This window comes from Cnephaeus nilssonii, assembly GCF_951640355.1.
Source record: "Cnephaeus nilssonii genome assembly, chromosome: 7".
NCBI lineage: Eukaryota > Metazoa > Chordata > Mammalia > Chiroptera > Vespertilionidae > Cnephaeus > Cnephaeus nilssonii.
In genome coordinates, this window is record NC_137078.1 from 16,654,676 (window position 1) to 16,673,923 (window position 19,248).

General features: G+C 42.0%; 1 protein-coding gene across 1 annotated transcript in view; it reads right to left on the minus strand.

Moving 5' to 3' along the window:
- BLOC1S5 (biogenesis of lysosomal organelles complex 1 subunit 5) overlaps nucleotides 1-19,248 on the minus strand; it is a 60,075-nt gene that overhangs the window by 33,525 nt on the left and 7,302 nt on the right. The window contains exons 2-3 of the mRNA XM_079776847.1: nucleotides 18,137-18,219; nucleotides 1,697-1,826 (exon numbers count right to left, since the gene is read on the minus strand). Coding sequence (XP_079632973.1) covers nucleotides 1,697-1,826; nucleotides 18,137-18,219 — 213 coding nt within the window. The remainder of the gene's footprint in view (nucleotides 1-1,696; nucleotides 1,827-18,136; nucleotides 18,220-19,248) is intronic.

A 19,248-nucleotide genomic window follows, 5' to 3' on the forward strand; every position in this document is an offset into this window, starting at 1 on the left:
AGCATATTACCCTTTTATTAGCATAGATAGAGACGTGATGCACGGGTGGGTGCCAGCTGGTTTGCCCTCAAAGGTGTCCCAGATCAGGGTGGGGGTTCCCTTGGGGGGCAGGGCTGCCTGAGCGAGGGGCCTGTGGTGGTTTGCAGGCCGGCCACACCCCCATTGGGATGGGGGTCCCCACTGGGGACGGTGCTGGCCTGGTCGAGGGGCTGGGGCAGTATGCAGGCCAGCCACACCCCCATGGGGTGAGGGTCCCTGCTCGGGGGGCGTGGCCAGCCTGGGTGAGGGGCTGACGGCTGTTTGCAGACTGGCCATGCCCCCCAGTGGGCATCCTCACCCCATGGGGACGTGGCCAGCCTGGGTAAGGGGCTGAGGGCCGTTTGCAGGCCCCTCCCTCAGTGGCCGGCCCGGGGGACCCAAGCCTTCCACACTCAGGCTTGCCCCATGGCCACTGCCCACAGGCCCCTCCTTCTGCGGCTGGCCAGGGTGGGCTGAAGCTTGGGTCGCCCCTGGTGACCCAAGCCTCCCACGTGCCCAGGCTGGCTCCGTGGCCAGCGCCCACAGGCTCCTCCTTCGGTGGCCGGCCCAGGCAGGTGGGAAGCTTAGCTTCCTCCATCGCCGGGGCGACCCAAGCCTCCCGCCCTCTCTGGTTGGCTCCATGGCTACCACCATCTTTGTCCCACTAATTTGCATACTCACTCCTGATTGGCTGGTGGGTGTTGCACAGTCATGGTCAATTTACATATTTCTCTTTTATTAGTATAGATAATTTTAGTTTTATTTTTAGCATAATGTCTAGAATGTGTGTCAAGGTTAAGGAAGTGACAGTGTGAACAAACAAGGGCAAGTTTGTAGTAAAATGCAAAAGCCTGAGGTTAATTTTAGACTTCTTGTTGCTCCACTCAAAGAAACCAAAGGTAACCTTAGGAGATTTTTCCTCTCCAAACTCCTTTTAACATCAGAGTACACAAGACTAACTTGGACTTGTACATAAAGACTTAACTCAATTACTAGCCAAGGTCTCTCAGCTGCTTTCCTTCACTGGCCAATTTTCTCTCACTCCTCCCTGCCCAAAAGACATTTTTTTATTTTGCACTTCAGTAATCCATCATTATTTACCAGCATTATCCTTGGACAAGCTGAATAGTGTCAATATAGATGCAAGGAGCAGCCTTGTATTTTTTATATACTTCTAATTTTAAAATCAATTATTAATAAAACTCCTTTTATGCTATGATTTGACATATTTAATATTCTTTTTGATTAACTATGTCTTCAAAGTAAAATATTTTGCTTAATGAAAATAAGTAATAAAATACTAATATTATAACAGGATTTTTTTTAAAAAAGTTAAAAAAACACTCTAATATCCTATCTATCTGAAGACATTTTATTTCAGATCCTAAATCTTGGTTATCAAACTTTTTCTAATGGATAAATTTTTTAAGGTAAAAAAGGTTTCAATTTTCTCAGATCCTAAAAGGATAAATAATCTTGTGCATTGCAGATGCACACATCTCACTTTGGATATTAAGGCTCTCAACATCAATGGCAATACACATTAATCACTAGATAAGCACTTCCTCTGAGACAGGGCATCCATCTCTATCCTCTCTTACTCCCACCAAATACTCAAGATACATTTTGGCATAGAACTCATGTGAAATAAAGCAATATAAAAAAATAGCTGGCTTACATCTCTGGAGAACTTGGTTTAAGTTGTCGTGCATTGTTTCTCGACATTTGGGAAGAGCATGTTCATTTGTTTCATGGATCATATTCTTCAAATTCTCAAGAACTCGCATTTCTCGAAGACCACGTTTTTCCTATTAAAAGAAAATAAGTGACTAGTACATATTGTGTCTTAAATCTTAGTAATTACTTTCTGGGATTTCCACCCAGGTTTTGGTTGTTATGTTATTATTTATTACTAAAATTTACAAGGCCTTCTTCTAATTATTGGCAATAAATGAGATGACACACAATCTGGAGACTTTTTTTTTAATTATTATGAAATGATTCAAAAGTTGAAAAGTTATGAGTAATAATTTTTATAACAATATTTTAAAATGGACATGAGAGGCTAGCTGGCATAGCTCAGTGGTTGAGCATCGACCTATGAACCAGGAGGTCACGGTTTGATTCTAGATCAGGGCATATGCCTGAGTTGTGGGCTTGATCCCCAGTGTAGGGTGTTCAGGAGGCAGCTAATCAATGATTCTCTCTCATCATTGAAGTTTCTATCTTCTTCTCCCTCTCTGAAATCAATAAAGACATATATTTTTTTAAATTGGCATGAGAAATACTTAAAGAACAAAAAAAGAGGCCTAAATTATGACATATTTCATCCTGTATAGCAAAAGAAGATATTAGATGCCCTTGATTTGACTAAAATTTTTTTTCATTCTTACCATCTTATTTATACTCTATATTTTTTACCTGATTCCATTTTTCTTAAGTAAAAAGTATGAAGTAAAGGTAATATGAGGATACTTCCCTGTGCAGAAAAGAGCTAACACTGAAGGCCTAAGATTACTATCCTTAGAAAGGCCTGCTTGCAAGATTGGCCTTTGGCTGTGGGCTGGGAACTTGACCAGTAAATAGTTCCTTTCACTGGTATAAAACTTTCTATAAATGATAAGACACCACTTTTGTTCCAGGAATCTGGAATTTGGATACATGCTAGGCAGAGATTGCCTACCTGACCAGTCCCCAATAAAAACCCTGGACTCCTAGGCTAAGGCAAGTTTTCCTGACGGGTAACATTCCACATGTGTTGTCACAGCTCACTAAGGAATGAAGAACATACCGTGTGACCACTAGAAGGGGACTCTTGGAAGCTTCTGCCTAGTTTCACCCAGACTCCTCCCCGTGCACTTGTTCACTTTGATGACTTTGCTCTGTATTCCTTTGCCATAATAACACTGAGCTACCAGAACAACCATATGCTATGTCCTTGAGTTCTAGTGAGTCACTGCACTGTGGGGATGGTCTTAATATCCCCCACTTGAGGTTGGGCTAGACTTAGTGACCTGCTTCTAAAGAATAGAGCAGGGAAAGCGAAAAATAGTAACTTGACAGTGGAAACAATGACAGTTGATATCATCAGTGATGTCATGGTGATAGCATCCCCTGATGTAATGTGATGACAAGAGCTATTTACTTCTGTGGTACTCTTCCCAAAATTCACAACCCTAGTCTAATCTTAAAAAAAATAATCAGACAAACCCAGATTGGGGGACATTTTACAGGATACTAGCCAGTACTCAAGACTATCAAGATTATGAAAAACAAGGAAAGACTAAGTAACTGTCACAAACCAAAGAAGATTAGAGACACGACAATTAAATGCTAATGTGGTACCCGGGATTAGATCCTGGACAGAAAGAGGACTGTAATGGAAAAACTGGTGAAATCTATCTGGTGCTTAGTTAATAGTAACGTACCAATATTGGTTTCTTAGGTTTTACCAATGTAGCATGTTGATATAAGACATCAATAGAGAGAAAATGGGGAAAAAGTAAACAAGAACTCTCTGTACTATCTTAACAATTTTACTCTAAATCTAAAATCAATACAAAATAAACATTTATTTTTAAAAAGAAAGGTGGTAAACTTGATCATAAGGAAATAAAAAGTTATGTTACCCCGGGTTTTTGTTTTGTTTTGAGTCATTATTATGGAGCAGCTGTGGTCAGATATTTATTGTTCTTAATTTTCCCATAGTAAAAAATTTAAAACTTATACAAAAGTTGGGAAGATAAAACAATGAATTCTCATATTCCTATGAACAAGCTTCAAAAATTCTCAACTCATGGCTGAGTTTGTTCCTTCTATAGCACTCCATACATCTCCCTACACAATCCTGTATTCTTTTGAAGCATATCCCAGACAATGTATCATTTCAACTATAAATATTTCAACATCTACCTTTAAAAGACAAAAACTCATCTTAAAAAACAGATACAATAAGACCACCTCTCTCACACTCAACAAATCTTTAATATTATTAAAAATCAAGGTAGTGCCCAGCCGGCATGTGTCAGTGGTTGAGCATCAACCTATGAATCAGGAGGTCACGGTTCGATTCTCGGTCAGGGCATATGCCCGGGGTTGGGGGCTCAATCCCCAGTAGGGGGTGTGCAGGAGGCAGCTGATCAATGATTCTCTCTCACCATTGATGTTTCTCTCTCTCTTCCTCCCTCTCTCTCTGAAATCAATAAATATATATATATATATATATTTTAATTTCTTTATTGATTAAGGTGTCACATATTTGTCCTCATCCCCCCATTCCCATCCCACACCCCTCCCCATGGATGCCCCAACCCCCCTTTGAACTTAACCATTGATTAGGCTCATATGCATGCACACAAGACCTTTGGTTGATCTCTCCCCCCTCCCCCCACCCTCCCCTATCCTCCCTCTGAGGCCCGATAGTCCGATCGATGCCTCCTTGTTTCTGGTTCTGTTCTTGTTCATCAGTCTATGTTGTTCATCATTTCCCCTAGATGAGCGAAATCATGTGTCACTAGAGATATACTTATAAGCATTGAATGTGCGACGAGCAATAATAGTTATGCTGACAGGCAAATGAATCAGTCTGTAGTGCCAAACAAATCAAGGTAGCGTTCCCTCAAATAACCCATAAATGTTCTTTTTATCCTCCAGTTTGTTTAAAACGAAATTGAAGTAAGATTCTTACATTGCAATTGGTTAATATGTTCTTAAATCTTTTTTAATCTATAGATTTGTCCTCCATCATTTTTTTCCCTTTGCAATTTGTTGGGAAAAAAAGTGAGTCATTTATTCTGCAATTTCCCACAGTCTGTTTTTCTGCTGAATGAATCCCCATGGTGTAATTTAACATGTTCCTTTGTCTCTTCTCTTTCCTGTAAATTAGTTGTTAGAACTAGAGGCTTGATCAGATTCAGGGTTTTATATTTTGTTTATAAAGAACATTTCAAAGGTTGGTTGTGTACTTTCGAGAGGACATTGCTAGCATTCTGTCTTCATTTATCAGCAGGAATAACTCCAAAATGAAAAATTTCCCCTCATCAACTATTTGGCTACTCTGAAGATTGCTCATTATATGAAAGGCAAAATAAAACACCTGATCATTTCCCTAAAACAATTATTTGGTTCCCTAGTATTCTCTAAAGGTTTTTGTTTGTTTGTTTTTACATATTCCTGCAACTCAAAAATTTAAAAATGTTTGAAGTTTTTCATCCATTATAGTATTTCTCCTTCTTGGTGGTTAAATTGTCCTTTGTCCAGTGGGAGCCTATTCAAGTTGGTTCTGGAATGCTTTAGACCAGGGGTGGGGAACCTTTTTTCTGCCAAGGGCTATTTGGATATTTAGAACATCATTCATGGGCCATACAAAGTTATCAACTTAAAAATTATCATGCTATATTTGATCAAACATTTAATTAACTCACCCCTAATGCCTTGGCAGGGCTGGACCAAATGATTTCACGGGTCTTACACAGCCCATGGGCTGGACAGGCCCCAACCCTGCTTTAGACAAAACTCGAATGTTCTTTAGTAGTTTCTTTTCTTCTGGTATGGCCTGATGCTCCAGGCTCATCTGTACATTTCCCGACTCAGACTTGGAATCAGTAGGTCTCTAAATACCACTAGATTTACAAATAGTATTTGGAGACTGAGCACTAGGGGTGTTCACTCTACTGGCTTGGTCATTATTTCTAGAACTTTCAGTAGACAAGGCTAGGAGATAACTATTTTTAAAAAGAAAGGATACTTTTTAAGTTCTCACTCATTAGTCAAACTTAAATTCAGGACTACAGGGTTTTTAATTACCCTTCTCTGCCTCATCTCTTTCCAGTTCTCAAACCACCAATATAATTGCTCATTTACTTTACTACCAATTTAAACAAATAATACCAATACTAGCTTCAATAAAATGATTACTGAAAACTATTTTTTCGTTTTGGGGTTATTTTTGTTGTTGTTCTGAAGGGGATATTCCTCTAGGAATGTAGTCACATTACTGTGTTTTAAAGTTACTTGGGATAATTTCTCTCTGCATGGCAATACCAACATCTACAAACATAGGTTTGCTTTTTTACATTTTTTACTTGATTTGGAGAGAACTGCTCATTAAAATTTAACTTTCTTTTAATTATGTAAAATATTTATATGGCTTCAAAATTCTCTCTTCAAAAAAGTCTAGCTTCTATCCCTATCCTTTATATTCTATTCCCTCTATCACTCTCTCTTTAGGTAATTCTTTAAATTTTTTTATTCCACCATTGTTTTAAGTATAAGGATATACATCCACACACATCCATCAACATATACTGTATATGTGTGTGTATACACACATGCATATATAAAATGTATATAAACATATATATGTGTACATATGTATATTTTAAATTCTTTCCTTCCTAAACAGAATGAATAACGGAATTTTCTCATCTCATTTTATGAGTCATTCATAAACACACACATAATATATATAATCTTTATGTGGTCTATTTGTTTTAGTGTTTAGAAAAGCTGGCATTTTTGTTCTCATGATTTTGTTTATAGAAAAGAATGGTATCTCAATTCAAACAGAAAGGCAACAATGAACAGAGAGGGGAACTCTTCAGCTCCATTCAGAGTATAAGTCTTATCCTGGGGTTCACAGTTGGGATTGGGGTTCTAGAACCCCCTTGAAATTGCACTCAAATTGAATGTATATGTCCTCTTTGTATTCTTCTGGAAGGGAAAATTCTCCAAGGAGTCCATGACCTCCTATAGTTAAGAACCACTTTATTTAAAGAGTTATCTCTGGAGGAACCAAGATGGCGGCAAAGTTAAACAATTAAACTGCCGCCTCGCACAACAATTTCAAAAATACAACTAAAAGACAAAACATCTACCACCCAGAACCACAGGAAAGCTGGCTGAGTGGAAAATTTACAACTAAGAAGAGAAAGGAGCACAAATGCTGAAAAGCTGAGGTACGGAAGCGCGCGAATCGGGCTGGTGGCGGGCGACTGGGCGCGCGGCTTTTCTTCAACCCGAAGGGAGACAAGATCCCAATCGCTCTGAAATCCAGTTTCTGGGGACACGCGGGGACCCAGACGCCTACGGGGAGAAGCTGGACTCTCGGCCATCGGGTCGGAAAGTGAGAGTAACTTTTTTGCAGAGGTGCGCCCAGCAATCAGTGTTTACTGCACTGGAGCGCGGGACGCGGGGACTTGGAAACGCAGAAAGGCAGAGACGGCTGACAGCAGCCATCGCCGTTTGCCACGCCCTAGCCTAGTGACACCCTGAGACCCCGCCCCGCCCTGCCCTGAGACCCCACCCCGCACACTCTACAAACCCGCCCAGGCTCCACACAGAGGCTTTTGCATATAAATGGCCTGTTCTGTGGCAGCTTAACCAAAGTAACTGCAGCTCCAGTCAGACTGCTCCAAAACCGCCCAAGCAAAGAGGAGAAAACTGTAGCTCTTGCTGTAGCTCCTGCTGGGGGGCCTCAGACAGTAGCTGACCTGCACCCCATTGAAGATCCAGACACTAGTGTATCTAGTGGTAGGTGTGAGACGACACCAGATTTCAACCACTCTCATAAGGGACACATTCAAGAGGCAGACTCAGTGAGCACCAAAGCCCTACTGGAACAAGTCCTGCCCCATAAACGTGTCTCCAGCACAGCAATTCTTCCTTTATAGACACAGCGGGTCCTCACAGCCAATTGGCCCGGAGGTCAATTCCTCCCAGTGACACCAACAAAAATCAAGACTTAACTACAACAAGGCTGTACACACAGTCCACAAAGGGGTGCACCAAGAGTGTCCTCCTCAGGTAACTGGGAGGCTGACCCGTTGAACCAATAGGACACCTAGTACACAAAGCTACCCAACCAACTCAGGGAAGCAGCGAAAATGAAAATGAGGAGGCAAGGAAACAGATCCCAAACAAAAGAAATGGAGGAGAACAAACAACTGGACATAGAGTTCAAAACCATGGTTATAAGGTTTTTCAAGAATTTCATGGAAAAGGCTGATAAATTTAATGAGACCCTCGAGGATATGAAAAATGACCAACTAGAAATGAAACATACACTGACTGAAATAAAAAATATTATACAGAGACCCAACAGCAGACTAGAGGAACGCAAGAATCAAGTCAATGATTTGGAATACAAAGAGGCAAAGGACACTCCTCCAGAAAAGCAAGAAGAGAAGATAATTCAGAAAGTTGAAGATAGTGTAAGAAGCCTCTGGGACAACTTCAAGCGAACCAACATCTGAATTATGGAGGTGCCAGAAGAGAGAGAGCAAGACGCTGAAAACCTATTTGAAGAAATAATGACCGAAAACTTCCCCCACCTGATGAAATAAATAGACTTACAAGTCCAGGAAGCACACAGAACCCCAAACAAAAGGAATCCAAAGAGGACCACATCAAGACACATCATAATTAAAATGCCCAGGGCAAAAGACAAAGAGAGAATATTACAAGCAGCAAGAGAAAAACAGTTAGTTACCTACAAGGGAGCACCCATACGATTGTCAGCTGATTTCTCAACAGAAACTGCAGGCCAGACGGGATTGACAAGAAATATTCAAAGTGATGAATAGCAAGAACCTACAACCAAGACTACTCTACCCAGCAAAGTTATCATTCAGAACTGAAGGGCAGATAAAGAGCTTCACAGATAAGAAAAAGCTAAAGGAGTTCATCACCACCAAACCAGTATTATATGAAATGCTGAAAGGTATTCTTTAAGAAGAGGAAGAAGAAGAAAAAGGTAAAGATAAAAATTATGAACAACAAATACATATCTATCAACAAGTGAATCTAAAAGTCAAGTGAATTAAAAATCTGAGGAACAGAATAAACTGGTGAACATAATAGAATCAGAGGCATAAAATGGGAGTGGTTTGATAATTCTCAGGGGGAAAGGGGTGTCTGTGTGGGGGGTACGGGAAGAGACTGGACAAAAATCATACACCTATGGATAAGGACAGCAGGGGGGGAGGTAAGGGCAGAGGGGGGAAGGGAACCGGGTTATGGAAAGATATGGGGGGAAAAAAGAGAAACAATTATAATAATATGAACAATAAAGATTTATTAAATTAAAAAAATAAATAAATAAAAGAGTTATTTCTGGTAGCAGGTAACCTGGCAGTCACACACTGTAGCAAGTGAATTTGTAGTCTCACCTCTCTAATAGCCTATTAATGACAATAATTAAATTATACAACAAATAGACCCAATGATAATGTTACACGAAACGGGGTGTCAGAAATAGTCTCTGCCCTTAAACTTACCATCTGGTATGTGCTTTTTTATATTGATACTACTGACACCTATTACAAAAGGAAAACTATAACATCATTTTATTTATATATTCATTTTATTTCTGGGGCAAAATTCTCAAAACAAAGTTCAGCACCTGGTTTCCAATGTAAAATACCCTGAAAATTTTCATATACAGGCAAGTCCTCGGGTTAGGTCGGACTCAACGTACGTCGTTTCATGGTTACGTCGCCATCTCCCATTACAGTATTTATTTTAAAAGTCCCATCATGCCCTGACCGGTTTGGCTCAGTGGATAGAGCGTCAGCCTGCAGAATCAAGGGTCCCAGGTTCGATTCCGGTCAAGGGCATGTACCTTGGTTACGGGCACATCCCCAGTGGGGAGTGTGCAGGAGGCAGCTGATCGATGTTTCTCTCTCATCAATGTTTCTAAATCTCTATCCCTCTCCCTTCCTATCTGTAAAAAAACAATAAAATACATATTTTTAAAAAAAGTTCCATCATTTCGACGTATGTACATATGTGCTTTCGGTTTTTTATTATTTATTTACCACAAGTGAAGGTCAGGAATTATCTTTTAAATTTTTTTTACTGTTTCGCTTCATTACTGCTGTGTATGTGCTCCATGTGAGTGACGTAGGTGCTTATGTAGGTGGGTTGCGACTTATGGAGAAAATCGCGTTACATCGCACATAGGAACAGATCTCCGATGTAACCCGAGGACCTACTGTACAGTTAATTTTTCTTATGTTGAAAGTAATAGTAAGTGCTCATGTAATGTGCTTCAAACAATGCCTGGCACACGGATTCGTGCACCGGTGTGGTCCCTTGGTGTGGCCTGCGGGGATCGAGCTGAAATGGGAATCTAACATCCCCTAAGGCCGTGGTCGGCAAACTGAGGCTCACGAGCCACATGCGGCTCTTTGGCCCCTTGAGTGTGGCTCTTCCACAAAATACCATGGCTTGGGCGAGTCTATTTTGAAGAAGTGGCGTTAGAAGAAGTTTAAGTTTAAAAAATTTGACTCTCAAAAGAAATTTCAATCGTTGTACTGTTGATATTTGGCTCTGTTGACTAATGAGTTTGCCAACCACTGCCCTAAGGGATGTAGTAGTGCAAGTAGCAACAGGCGGCCGCTCCCACTCATCCTGGCCCCACTCATCTCAGTCAGCTGGGCATCTGCCCCCGTCTTCCACCACCGCCCTTCGCATTCCCTGGTCTGCTACACCCAGCTATGGAGAAGTGGGTCCCTAGGGAAGAGCTCCCACGGCCTTGCTAGGGGTTCAGACTGAGGCTCGGAGAAGTGGGGTGAGTGCCTGAGGGGTACCCAGGGCGGACTGGGGAGTCACCATAGCTGCATGGCAAGGCCGCCCACTTCATGCACCCTTCTGCAAGTCCTGGGTTGGCTCTGGTCTGATAGGAGGAGGCGGGTGCTAGGGATGGGGTTTGTGGTCTCTTTTTTCCCTCCCTCCGTCCCACAGTCCCAGCTGCCTGGGGAGGACACGGCCAGCCGGAGAGGTATGACAGGGGTCAGGGGAGCCACACCTCTAGAGTGGTGCCTGGGGAACAGCGGAATTTGGAGCAATGGCCCAGCCTCCCAATGCGAACTGCAGCTCAGCCCCACCTGCTTGCAATCTTTCAGAGACTCAATCGCCTGTTTCTCTTTTCATCGGTCCAAGTTGACTGCCCCCTGGTGGTCAGTGCGTGTCATAGCGACTGTCCGGTCATTCGGTCACTTAGGCTTTTATATATATATATAGACTAGAGGCCCGGTGCATGAAAATTCGTGTACTGGAGGGCGGGGGGTCCCTCAGTCCAGCCTGCCCCATCTCACAGTCCGGGAGCCCTCAGGAGTGGAAGGCGACCTGGAGATCAGGAGAAGGCAATGCCCCATCACACCTCTGCTGCTGCCACTGCCGGCAGTGCAAACCTCAGCTGGCTCTGGTTTCCTGAGCCTCAGGTGGCCCTGGGCGGCTGGGCAGCCGCCATCCAAGGCTTGCCTGTGCCTCAGGCCAGGCCTGGGCAGCTGGGGGGCTGAGGGGACTGGGGGACTCTGGAGGCAGGTGTGTGGCGGGGCTGAGGGGAATGGGCGCCGCCATCTTGTGCCTGTGGGTGCCGCCATCTTTGAGGGCATGGCAGTCAATTAGCATATTCCCTCCTTATTGGCTGTGGGCGCCGCCATCTTTGAAGGCAGGGCAGTCAATTAGCATATTCCCTCCTTATTGGCTGTGGGCGCCGCCATCTTTTCAATGGCATGAGGGTCAATTAGCATATTCTCTCTTTATTAGATAGGATTAGTACAGTTACTATCCTAGCGAAATAAAAGTATAATATGCAAACTGACTCACTCCAACACACAAGATGGCCGCCCCGATGTGGACACAAGATGGCCGCCACAAGATGGCCGGCAGGGGAGGGCAGTTGTGGGTGATCAGGCCAGCAGGAGAGGGCAGTTGGGAGGAACCAGCCCTGCAGGGGAGGGCAGTTGGGGGTGATCAGGCCAGCAGGGGAGGACAGTTGGGGGGGACCCAGGCCTGCAGGGGAGGACAGTTGGGGGGGCCAGGCCTGCAGGGGAGGGAAACTGGGGGGGGACCAGGCCTGCAGGGGAGGGCAGTTGGGGGGAACCAGGCCTGCAGGGGAGGGCAGTTAGGGGCAATCGGGTCGGCAAGGGAGCAGTTAGGCATTGATCAGGCTGGCCGTGGAGTGGTTAGGGGGTGATCAGGCTGGCAGGCAGAAGCAGTTAGGGGCAATCAGGCAGGCAGGCAGGTGAGCAGTTGGGAGCCAGTAGTCCTGGATTGTGAGAGGGATGTCCGATTGCCCGTTTAAGCCCGATCCCGGTGGCCTAAATGGGAAGTTGACATCCCTCAAGGGTTCCCAAATTGGAGAGGGTGCAGGCTGGGCTGAGGAACACCCCCCACCCCTGTGCACGAATTTCATGCACCGGGCCTCTAGTAATATATATATATTAACAACTTAATTTGATAATACTATAGAGGAAATGAGAAACCAATAATTTAAAATTTTCTTTCAATTACAAAATTGGTTAGTCTTTAAGATTCAAAACCATATTGTGTACACATATACTTATTACATGGTATATGGGACAGACTGCATACTGATATTTCATAATATGACAGTTACTCTAATAATCTAACTAAAAATGAGAGCTTAGGATGTCAAGTGAAATTCTAGCCTGTGCTGCCTTTTAAGGGATTTTCTCTTGATCAATTCAATCCATATTCAAACTCATCAACACAATCCCTCCCAAATCCATAATAACTATACTTATTTAAAATTATTTTTTGCCTCTAATTTTAATCATCCATTTTTTTCCTATCAGGATAATATCTGTTTTTCTTTCTCAGCTCAAACATCACCCCCTTTATGAAAAGTTTCCTCCCAGCTCTCTTGGGAGTTGTTTCCTCCTTGGTGATCCCAAGTACTTTGTGCCTATTTTATCATCATACTTCCACCATTAAATCTCTTTGTTTATATGTCTTTCTTGTCCCTATACTGTAAACTTCTGCAGGTAGAGACTGTTTCTTATTTTTACATATCCAGTGTGACAGATAGTCCTGGGTCCATTCTCCTCTCCTTTCATTCTAGCAACATCGAATATTATTTGGAGTGGCAAATGTGCCTATAACAGAGACTGCTAGATGTTTCCCACCTGCCTTCCTTTTTGCTACATGAAATGCAGATGTCAAGGTTGGAGCTCCACAGCCACCTTGTAAACATAAGCATAAGAGCAACACCTCAGGGAGATAGAAGGAAAAAAATCAGAAAGAGAGCTGACATCATAGAGCCACCATAACAGCCCTAGGTTCTGGGTAGTGTGAGAGAAAAATAAGCACTTCTTTAAGCTACTATTTTTCAGGTGCCTGTTACTAGTAACTAAATACATCTCTTACCGCTATACCTAGGTATTCAATAACTATCCAATAAACCATTCAAAAAATGAAGTTTGCTAAAAATAAGAAACTTGTACAGGACTACACACCCCATAGCAAGCACTTCATAAGTATTGACTAACATGGATCTCTCCTCTGTTCTATGTGAGAGAGGCCATGACATCTCCTTGTGGCTAGAAAGACAAAGGTGCAGATGATAATGTCTCTATCCACAGACACTATCAAAATGATGCTCACTGAGAGGGCCCCACTGGGATCTCTGTTCAAATGCTCACTGGAATCAAGGGAAGAAAAGATTTGTATAAAGTTGGGAGAAAGAGAGTCAATTGCCCAGAAATACTAGCAAACACAAAAAGAAAGCATAAAATATTATAATAGAACTTCAATAATTTAAGTAATGCTGCCACCATGTGGCACTTATTCCCTTCTTTTAGAAATAAAATTTTATAAAGAAAAAGATGATTGTTGACATGTGCATTAACTTCTTTAAATATATAAACTATAAACAACTTCAGTTTTAAATACTAGGCAGTTTTTCTTTTTTAAAAATATATGTATTTTATTGCTTTTTAGAGAGAGAGGAAGGGAGAGGGATAGAGAGATAGAAACATCATGGATTGGCTGCCTCCTGCATGCCCCTACGGGGGATCGAGCCCGCAACCCCGGGCATGTGCCCTGACCGGGAATCGAACCGGTAGCCTCATGGTTCCTGGGTCACGGCTCAACTGCTGGGCCACACCGGCCGGGCTAGGCAGTTTTTCTTAAAGTGAAGTACATTTAAATGGTATAAAAGCAGATGAAACTTCTAGGAAGTACTGACAGCTAGCTCTGCCTTACCTTTCCTCTGTTGAGCCATGCAATCTGGGTGAAGACCACATGGACTAATTAGAGGATGTTATTGTTTGAACCAAGATAGAAGAGAACTGTAAACAATGCAGATATCCTTTTAACTCTAAAGTCTTTACAGTGTTTTTAGCTTTTCTTTTCTAATTTGAGGAAAATGCTAGGAATATAATATACATAAAAGGTAGCAGAGCCTGATATGTAAAGTTTCCATACTACACTACACCTCAGGAAGACCAACTGGGGAGGTCACTGTGCGAAAAGATTGGATCAGGTACACTTCAAGAAAATATATTTAGCTGAAGATAATGGCTCAAACTTAGCTGACAAAATATTTTTGAGCCCTCCAGAGACCATTCTTCAAGGACAATATATGAATGCCTTGCTCCCTAGCCAGTGTGGCTCAGTTGGTTGGGTATCAACCCATGCACTGAAAGGTTGCTGGTTTGATTCCTCGGTCAGGGCACATGCCTGCGTTGCAGGCTCAATCCCTGGTGTAGGGTGCATGCAGGAGGCAGCTGACTGATATTTTGCTCTCATGTCGATGTTTCTCTTTCTCCTTCTCCTTCTCCTTCTCCCTTCCTCTCTCTCTAAAATTCAACAAAAATATTTTAAAAAGAAAAAAAGAATGCCTTGCTTCATGAAGGATGGGTCTGTGTCTGTCTCATTTACCAATATAGTATTAGTTTCTGACATTCTGTCTCTCACAAAATAAGGGCTTTAAGACATTTCTATAGCCTTGTATCTATCATACCCAGGGTGAAATTTTATTTTTTAGTAAACATATTCCTTAGGTAATGAAGTATTCCATGGTGTACATGTACCACAGCTTTTTTATCTACTCATCTACTGATGAGCACTTGGGCTGTTTCCACATCTTAGCTATGTCAAGCTCCAAGGCCCATGTTTTTCCTACTCTTTAACACAGATTCTTCTCCAAAAAGATCTTAGAGGGCTTAACAATGCAGAGTGTAGATACAGCTGTGCCTTGGTATAGTGAAGGACTGGTTCCAGAAACCCCTGCAGATACCCAAATCCAAGAACACTCAAGTCCCTTCCATGAAATGGCATAGTATTTGCATGTAACCTGATAACCTAAGCACATCCTCCCGTAAACTTTATACCATCTCTAGATTACTTACAATAAATACATAACACAATGTAAGTGTTTTATAAACAGTTGTTATATTGCATTGTTTAGGGAATAATGACAAGAAAAAAAGTCTGTACATGTTCAATATAGACACAACCATCATAGGCCTAACTATATAATACACACCAACAACTTAACTTTTTTACTGAATATTTTCAATGTGCAGATGTAGAACCCATGGATACAGAGGACTGACTATAATTCCTCTCCTTTCAAACATGCTCCTAGCAACTATGTTCCATCCTAGTTAAAAGAGGTATTCGCTTCAACAGGAAGTGAGCTCTTGAATAGAGCATACTCAGCAGCATAAATGTAACACTTCTTTCATCTCCATTCAAGACTCATTTCATAGAAAACATCTATATTATTTAAAGTATGACACCTGTATTCTAGGGATAATTCAGCCAGTGAGGGAATTGAATTAGAGAACTCACCATTATGCCAAAACTCTATGCTTCTTTTAGTATAAAGTAGATCTCCCTGGCTGGATAGCTCAGTCAGTTACCGATACACTAAGGTGTCAGGTTCGATCACCAGTGAGGGAACATACAAGAAGCAACCAATGAATGCATAAATAAGTGGAACAACAAATAGATATTTCTCTCTCCCTTCCTCTCTCTAAAATCAACAAATAATATTAAAAAATATATATATAAAGTAGATCTTTAAAGGTATATCTAAAATTTTTAAAATAATAACTATTTAGTATTTAACCATACTGGCAAAAAAGGATGACTTATGAAAAAGATGATTTATGATATCACTGAATGTTGAAAATCCAAGTTTTAGTCCAAATTCTGCTACTTATTCTTTTGAATCATAGTAAGCATCTACAATGCAGCAAGCATTATTTTAGGCATTTTGAATACAACAGAAAATAAAAACAATAGGTCCTTATTCTCATGGTGCCTATATTCTAATGAAGGAAGTCAGGTAATAAGCAAGTAGATAACAAGAAAACTATCAGGTATTTATGAGCTTATGGTAGGCAGAATTCTAAGATGGCCCCTGAGACCCCACCCCTAGTGTACACACACATTCTCTGTTAGGCAATCAAGCCCTAGTCTAGGTGCTGCTCTGAAGATACTCTGCAGATATATTTTAGGTCCCAAATCAGTTGACTTTAAAAAAGGGAAGTTATCCTCAATGGGCCTGACTTAAATCAGGCGAGTCTTTAATAAGGACTGGACTCCTCTTGGCAAGCACGACAGGGATTCCATGTGACGAAGACTCCATTGACAGCGTTGAAGATGGAGGGGGCCATGTGGCAAGGAATGTGAGTGGCTTCTAGTAGCTCAGAGGGGCCCCTGGCTGACAGCAAGCAGGGAAACCTTATTCCACCATAGCAGAGAAGTGAGTCCTGCCACAATCACGTGAATTAGGAAGAGAACCCAGAGCCCCAAATAAGAACAAAGTCTGGCCAACACCTTGATCACAGCTTTGAGAGACTGAGCAGAGAACACAGCCCGGGTTTACTCTCACTACTTTATTCTACTTTAATCTCACTAAAGAATTGGTAATAATCTTTATATAGTATGATTAGGGAATAGTCTCTGGGTAATTTTCTGAGTTTTCCACATTATTGTTATCCCACAACAATAATAATGATGAAGATAGCTAACAGCTATTCCTAGGTACCAGATAGTATTCCAAAACACACACATACAGACATGTGCATGCTTGCACATACACACCCCTTTAATCTTCACAACTCTTGGAGGTAGATAAATGCAGATTTTGAGTAACAGAGTCTGTTGAACTCAGAAATGGTATCTAATGCTGCAGTGCTGTCTCTCAATTGTTATTGCTCTGTACCACAGGCTTTTTTGTAGTGATAAGTGGTTTATGAAAAGGTTTTGTCCTTTGGCAGGTTTAGACTTCCTACTTGTTTGGAGTCTCATTTGAAAATAAACCCCAACTTACCCAGAATCACAAAATTGTTTGTGTAACATCATTTATCATCTATCCAAAAGTAGCTTGAGATGTTAGTTTAATGCACAATGAACCAATTATATATGTACAAACCAACAGTAATATGAAATAGGATGGCGGGTTGGTGTATCAGTATTGCTGGAACCTAGCACACAAGGTGGGGTGGCAGATGGTTAAGCCAGAAAAGTAGGGAACAGGTCACAGAATGATGCTTGGACTTTATCCTATAGATGACAAACATTATAAAAGGGTTATGTCAGAGCACTCTGGTAAGGGGGTAAAGATTGGATTTTACTGGGTTGATAAAGCAGGCACACAAGTCAGAAGGATTAGAGATTTATGAGGTAGCATCCAGAAGACATGGTCACTAAATATGGGCCCTAAAGGTGAGAGAATAGCTAAGCATAATTCTCATGTTTTAACTTGCGTGCTTTGGGTGGGTGCTGATGCCCCAACTGAGAAAAAAATATAAAAAATGGGTCTGGAAAACCTAGACCAATCAGTCTTTAAAACCTTTTTTTTTGCCCTAACCGATTTGGCTCAGTGGATAGAGCGTCGGCCTGCGGACTGAAGGGTCCCAGGTTTGATTCCGGTCAAGGGCATGTACCTTGGTTGCGGGCACAAACCCAGTAGGGAGTGTGCAGGAGGCAGCTGATCGATGTTTCTCTCTCATCGTCTATCTCCCTCCCTTCCTCTCTGTAAGAAATCAATAAAATATATTAAAACAACAACAACAAAAACCACCTTTTTTTTCACTATATGTCACTGCATAGGTGAAAAACACTGAGGTTAGCAGACATTAAATATGCCAGAGTAGGACACAGAACTTGAGCCCAAGTCACCTACCGCCTAGTCTTGTGCTCCTTAGGAGTTATTACTATTATTATTAAAGCTTTGTAGGTTTTATGAACCATGAACAGAAATCAGAAATTTTAAAACTAGAGAATGTCCCTTCTATATATGAAAATCACTAATAATTAGGGCAGTATTTTTACAAAATAAATTTTAAATACTCACTTCAAATTCTTTCACAAAATAACGGGTTTCACCCTGAATAACTGGTCTGTGATCTAACAGCCTTGAATGAATTTCTCCAAGATCTATAAAGACAAAATAAAATTCAAGGTTAATCCATGTTAAGTGGCATAATCTCTAGTAGCTTGTTTTTACTCTTTCTATTTCCCATAAATATATGAAGGTTAAAATCTAGTTTAGACAATGGATTAAGAGGAAATCGTATCCACTGCCAGTAAATTGATACAAGTACTTTTGAGAGCAATTTTGCAGTGTCTAATAAAGCTGAAGACATGTATACCTAGCAATTTCATGCCTACCTATGTGCTCTAGAAAAACTCTTACCCAAATGAAAGAGACTCTTATAAATGAGTGTGATGTCAAAAGAAAAAAGGGAACAACCTAAACATATTCATGACAAAACTAGAGGCCCAGTGCATGATTAAATCATGCACATGTAGGGTCCCCTAGGCCTAACCTGCCATCCAGGCCATATCCACTGCCCCACAAAGCCTAGCACGCTCTGCGGACACTGCTAGCAGCCTGCTCCCCGCTTTTGATGGCAGGGGGTCCGCTGGTGTGGAAACACAGCTCCCTGGCGCAGCGGAGGCTTCTGAAAGGCCTGGCGCTGGAGCGGACAGGCACCCAGCTCCCACGCTTTCGCTTTCGATCGCGGGGGAGCTGGGTGCCTGTCCGCTGGTACACCAGGCCTTTCAGAAGCCTCCGGCGTGGCGGAGGCTTCTGAAAGGCCTGATGCCGGAGCGGACAGGCACCCAGCTCCCCCGCTTTTGATGGTCCGCGGCGAGACGTGGGCTCGCTGCCCCAGAGGCCCCTTCTGTGCCGCAGAACAGCCATGGCTCAGCGTCCCGCCGGCCCAATCGGCCACCCCGGCCACCTCGAGTCCCGCCCCTCCACGCCTCCTGGCCAATCGTGGGCATAGCGAAGGTATGGTCAATTTGCATATTTGTCTATTATTAGGTAGGATAGTATACATCAGCAAGTAAAATGAATACACTAGAGTTACATTTATGAACATGGATAAATTCTACAAATATAATGTTGTACACAAAAAAGGTCAGTAGGATAAAGCTATTTATATAAACTTAAAAAATATG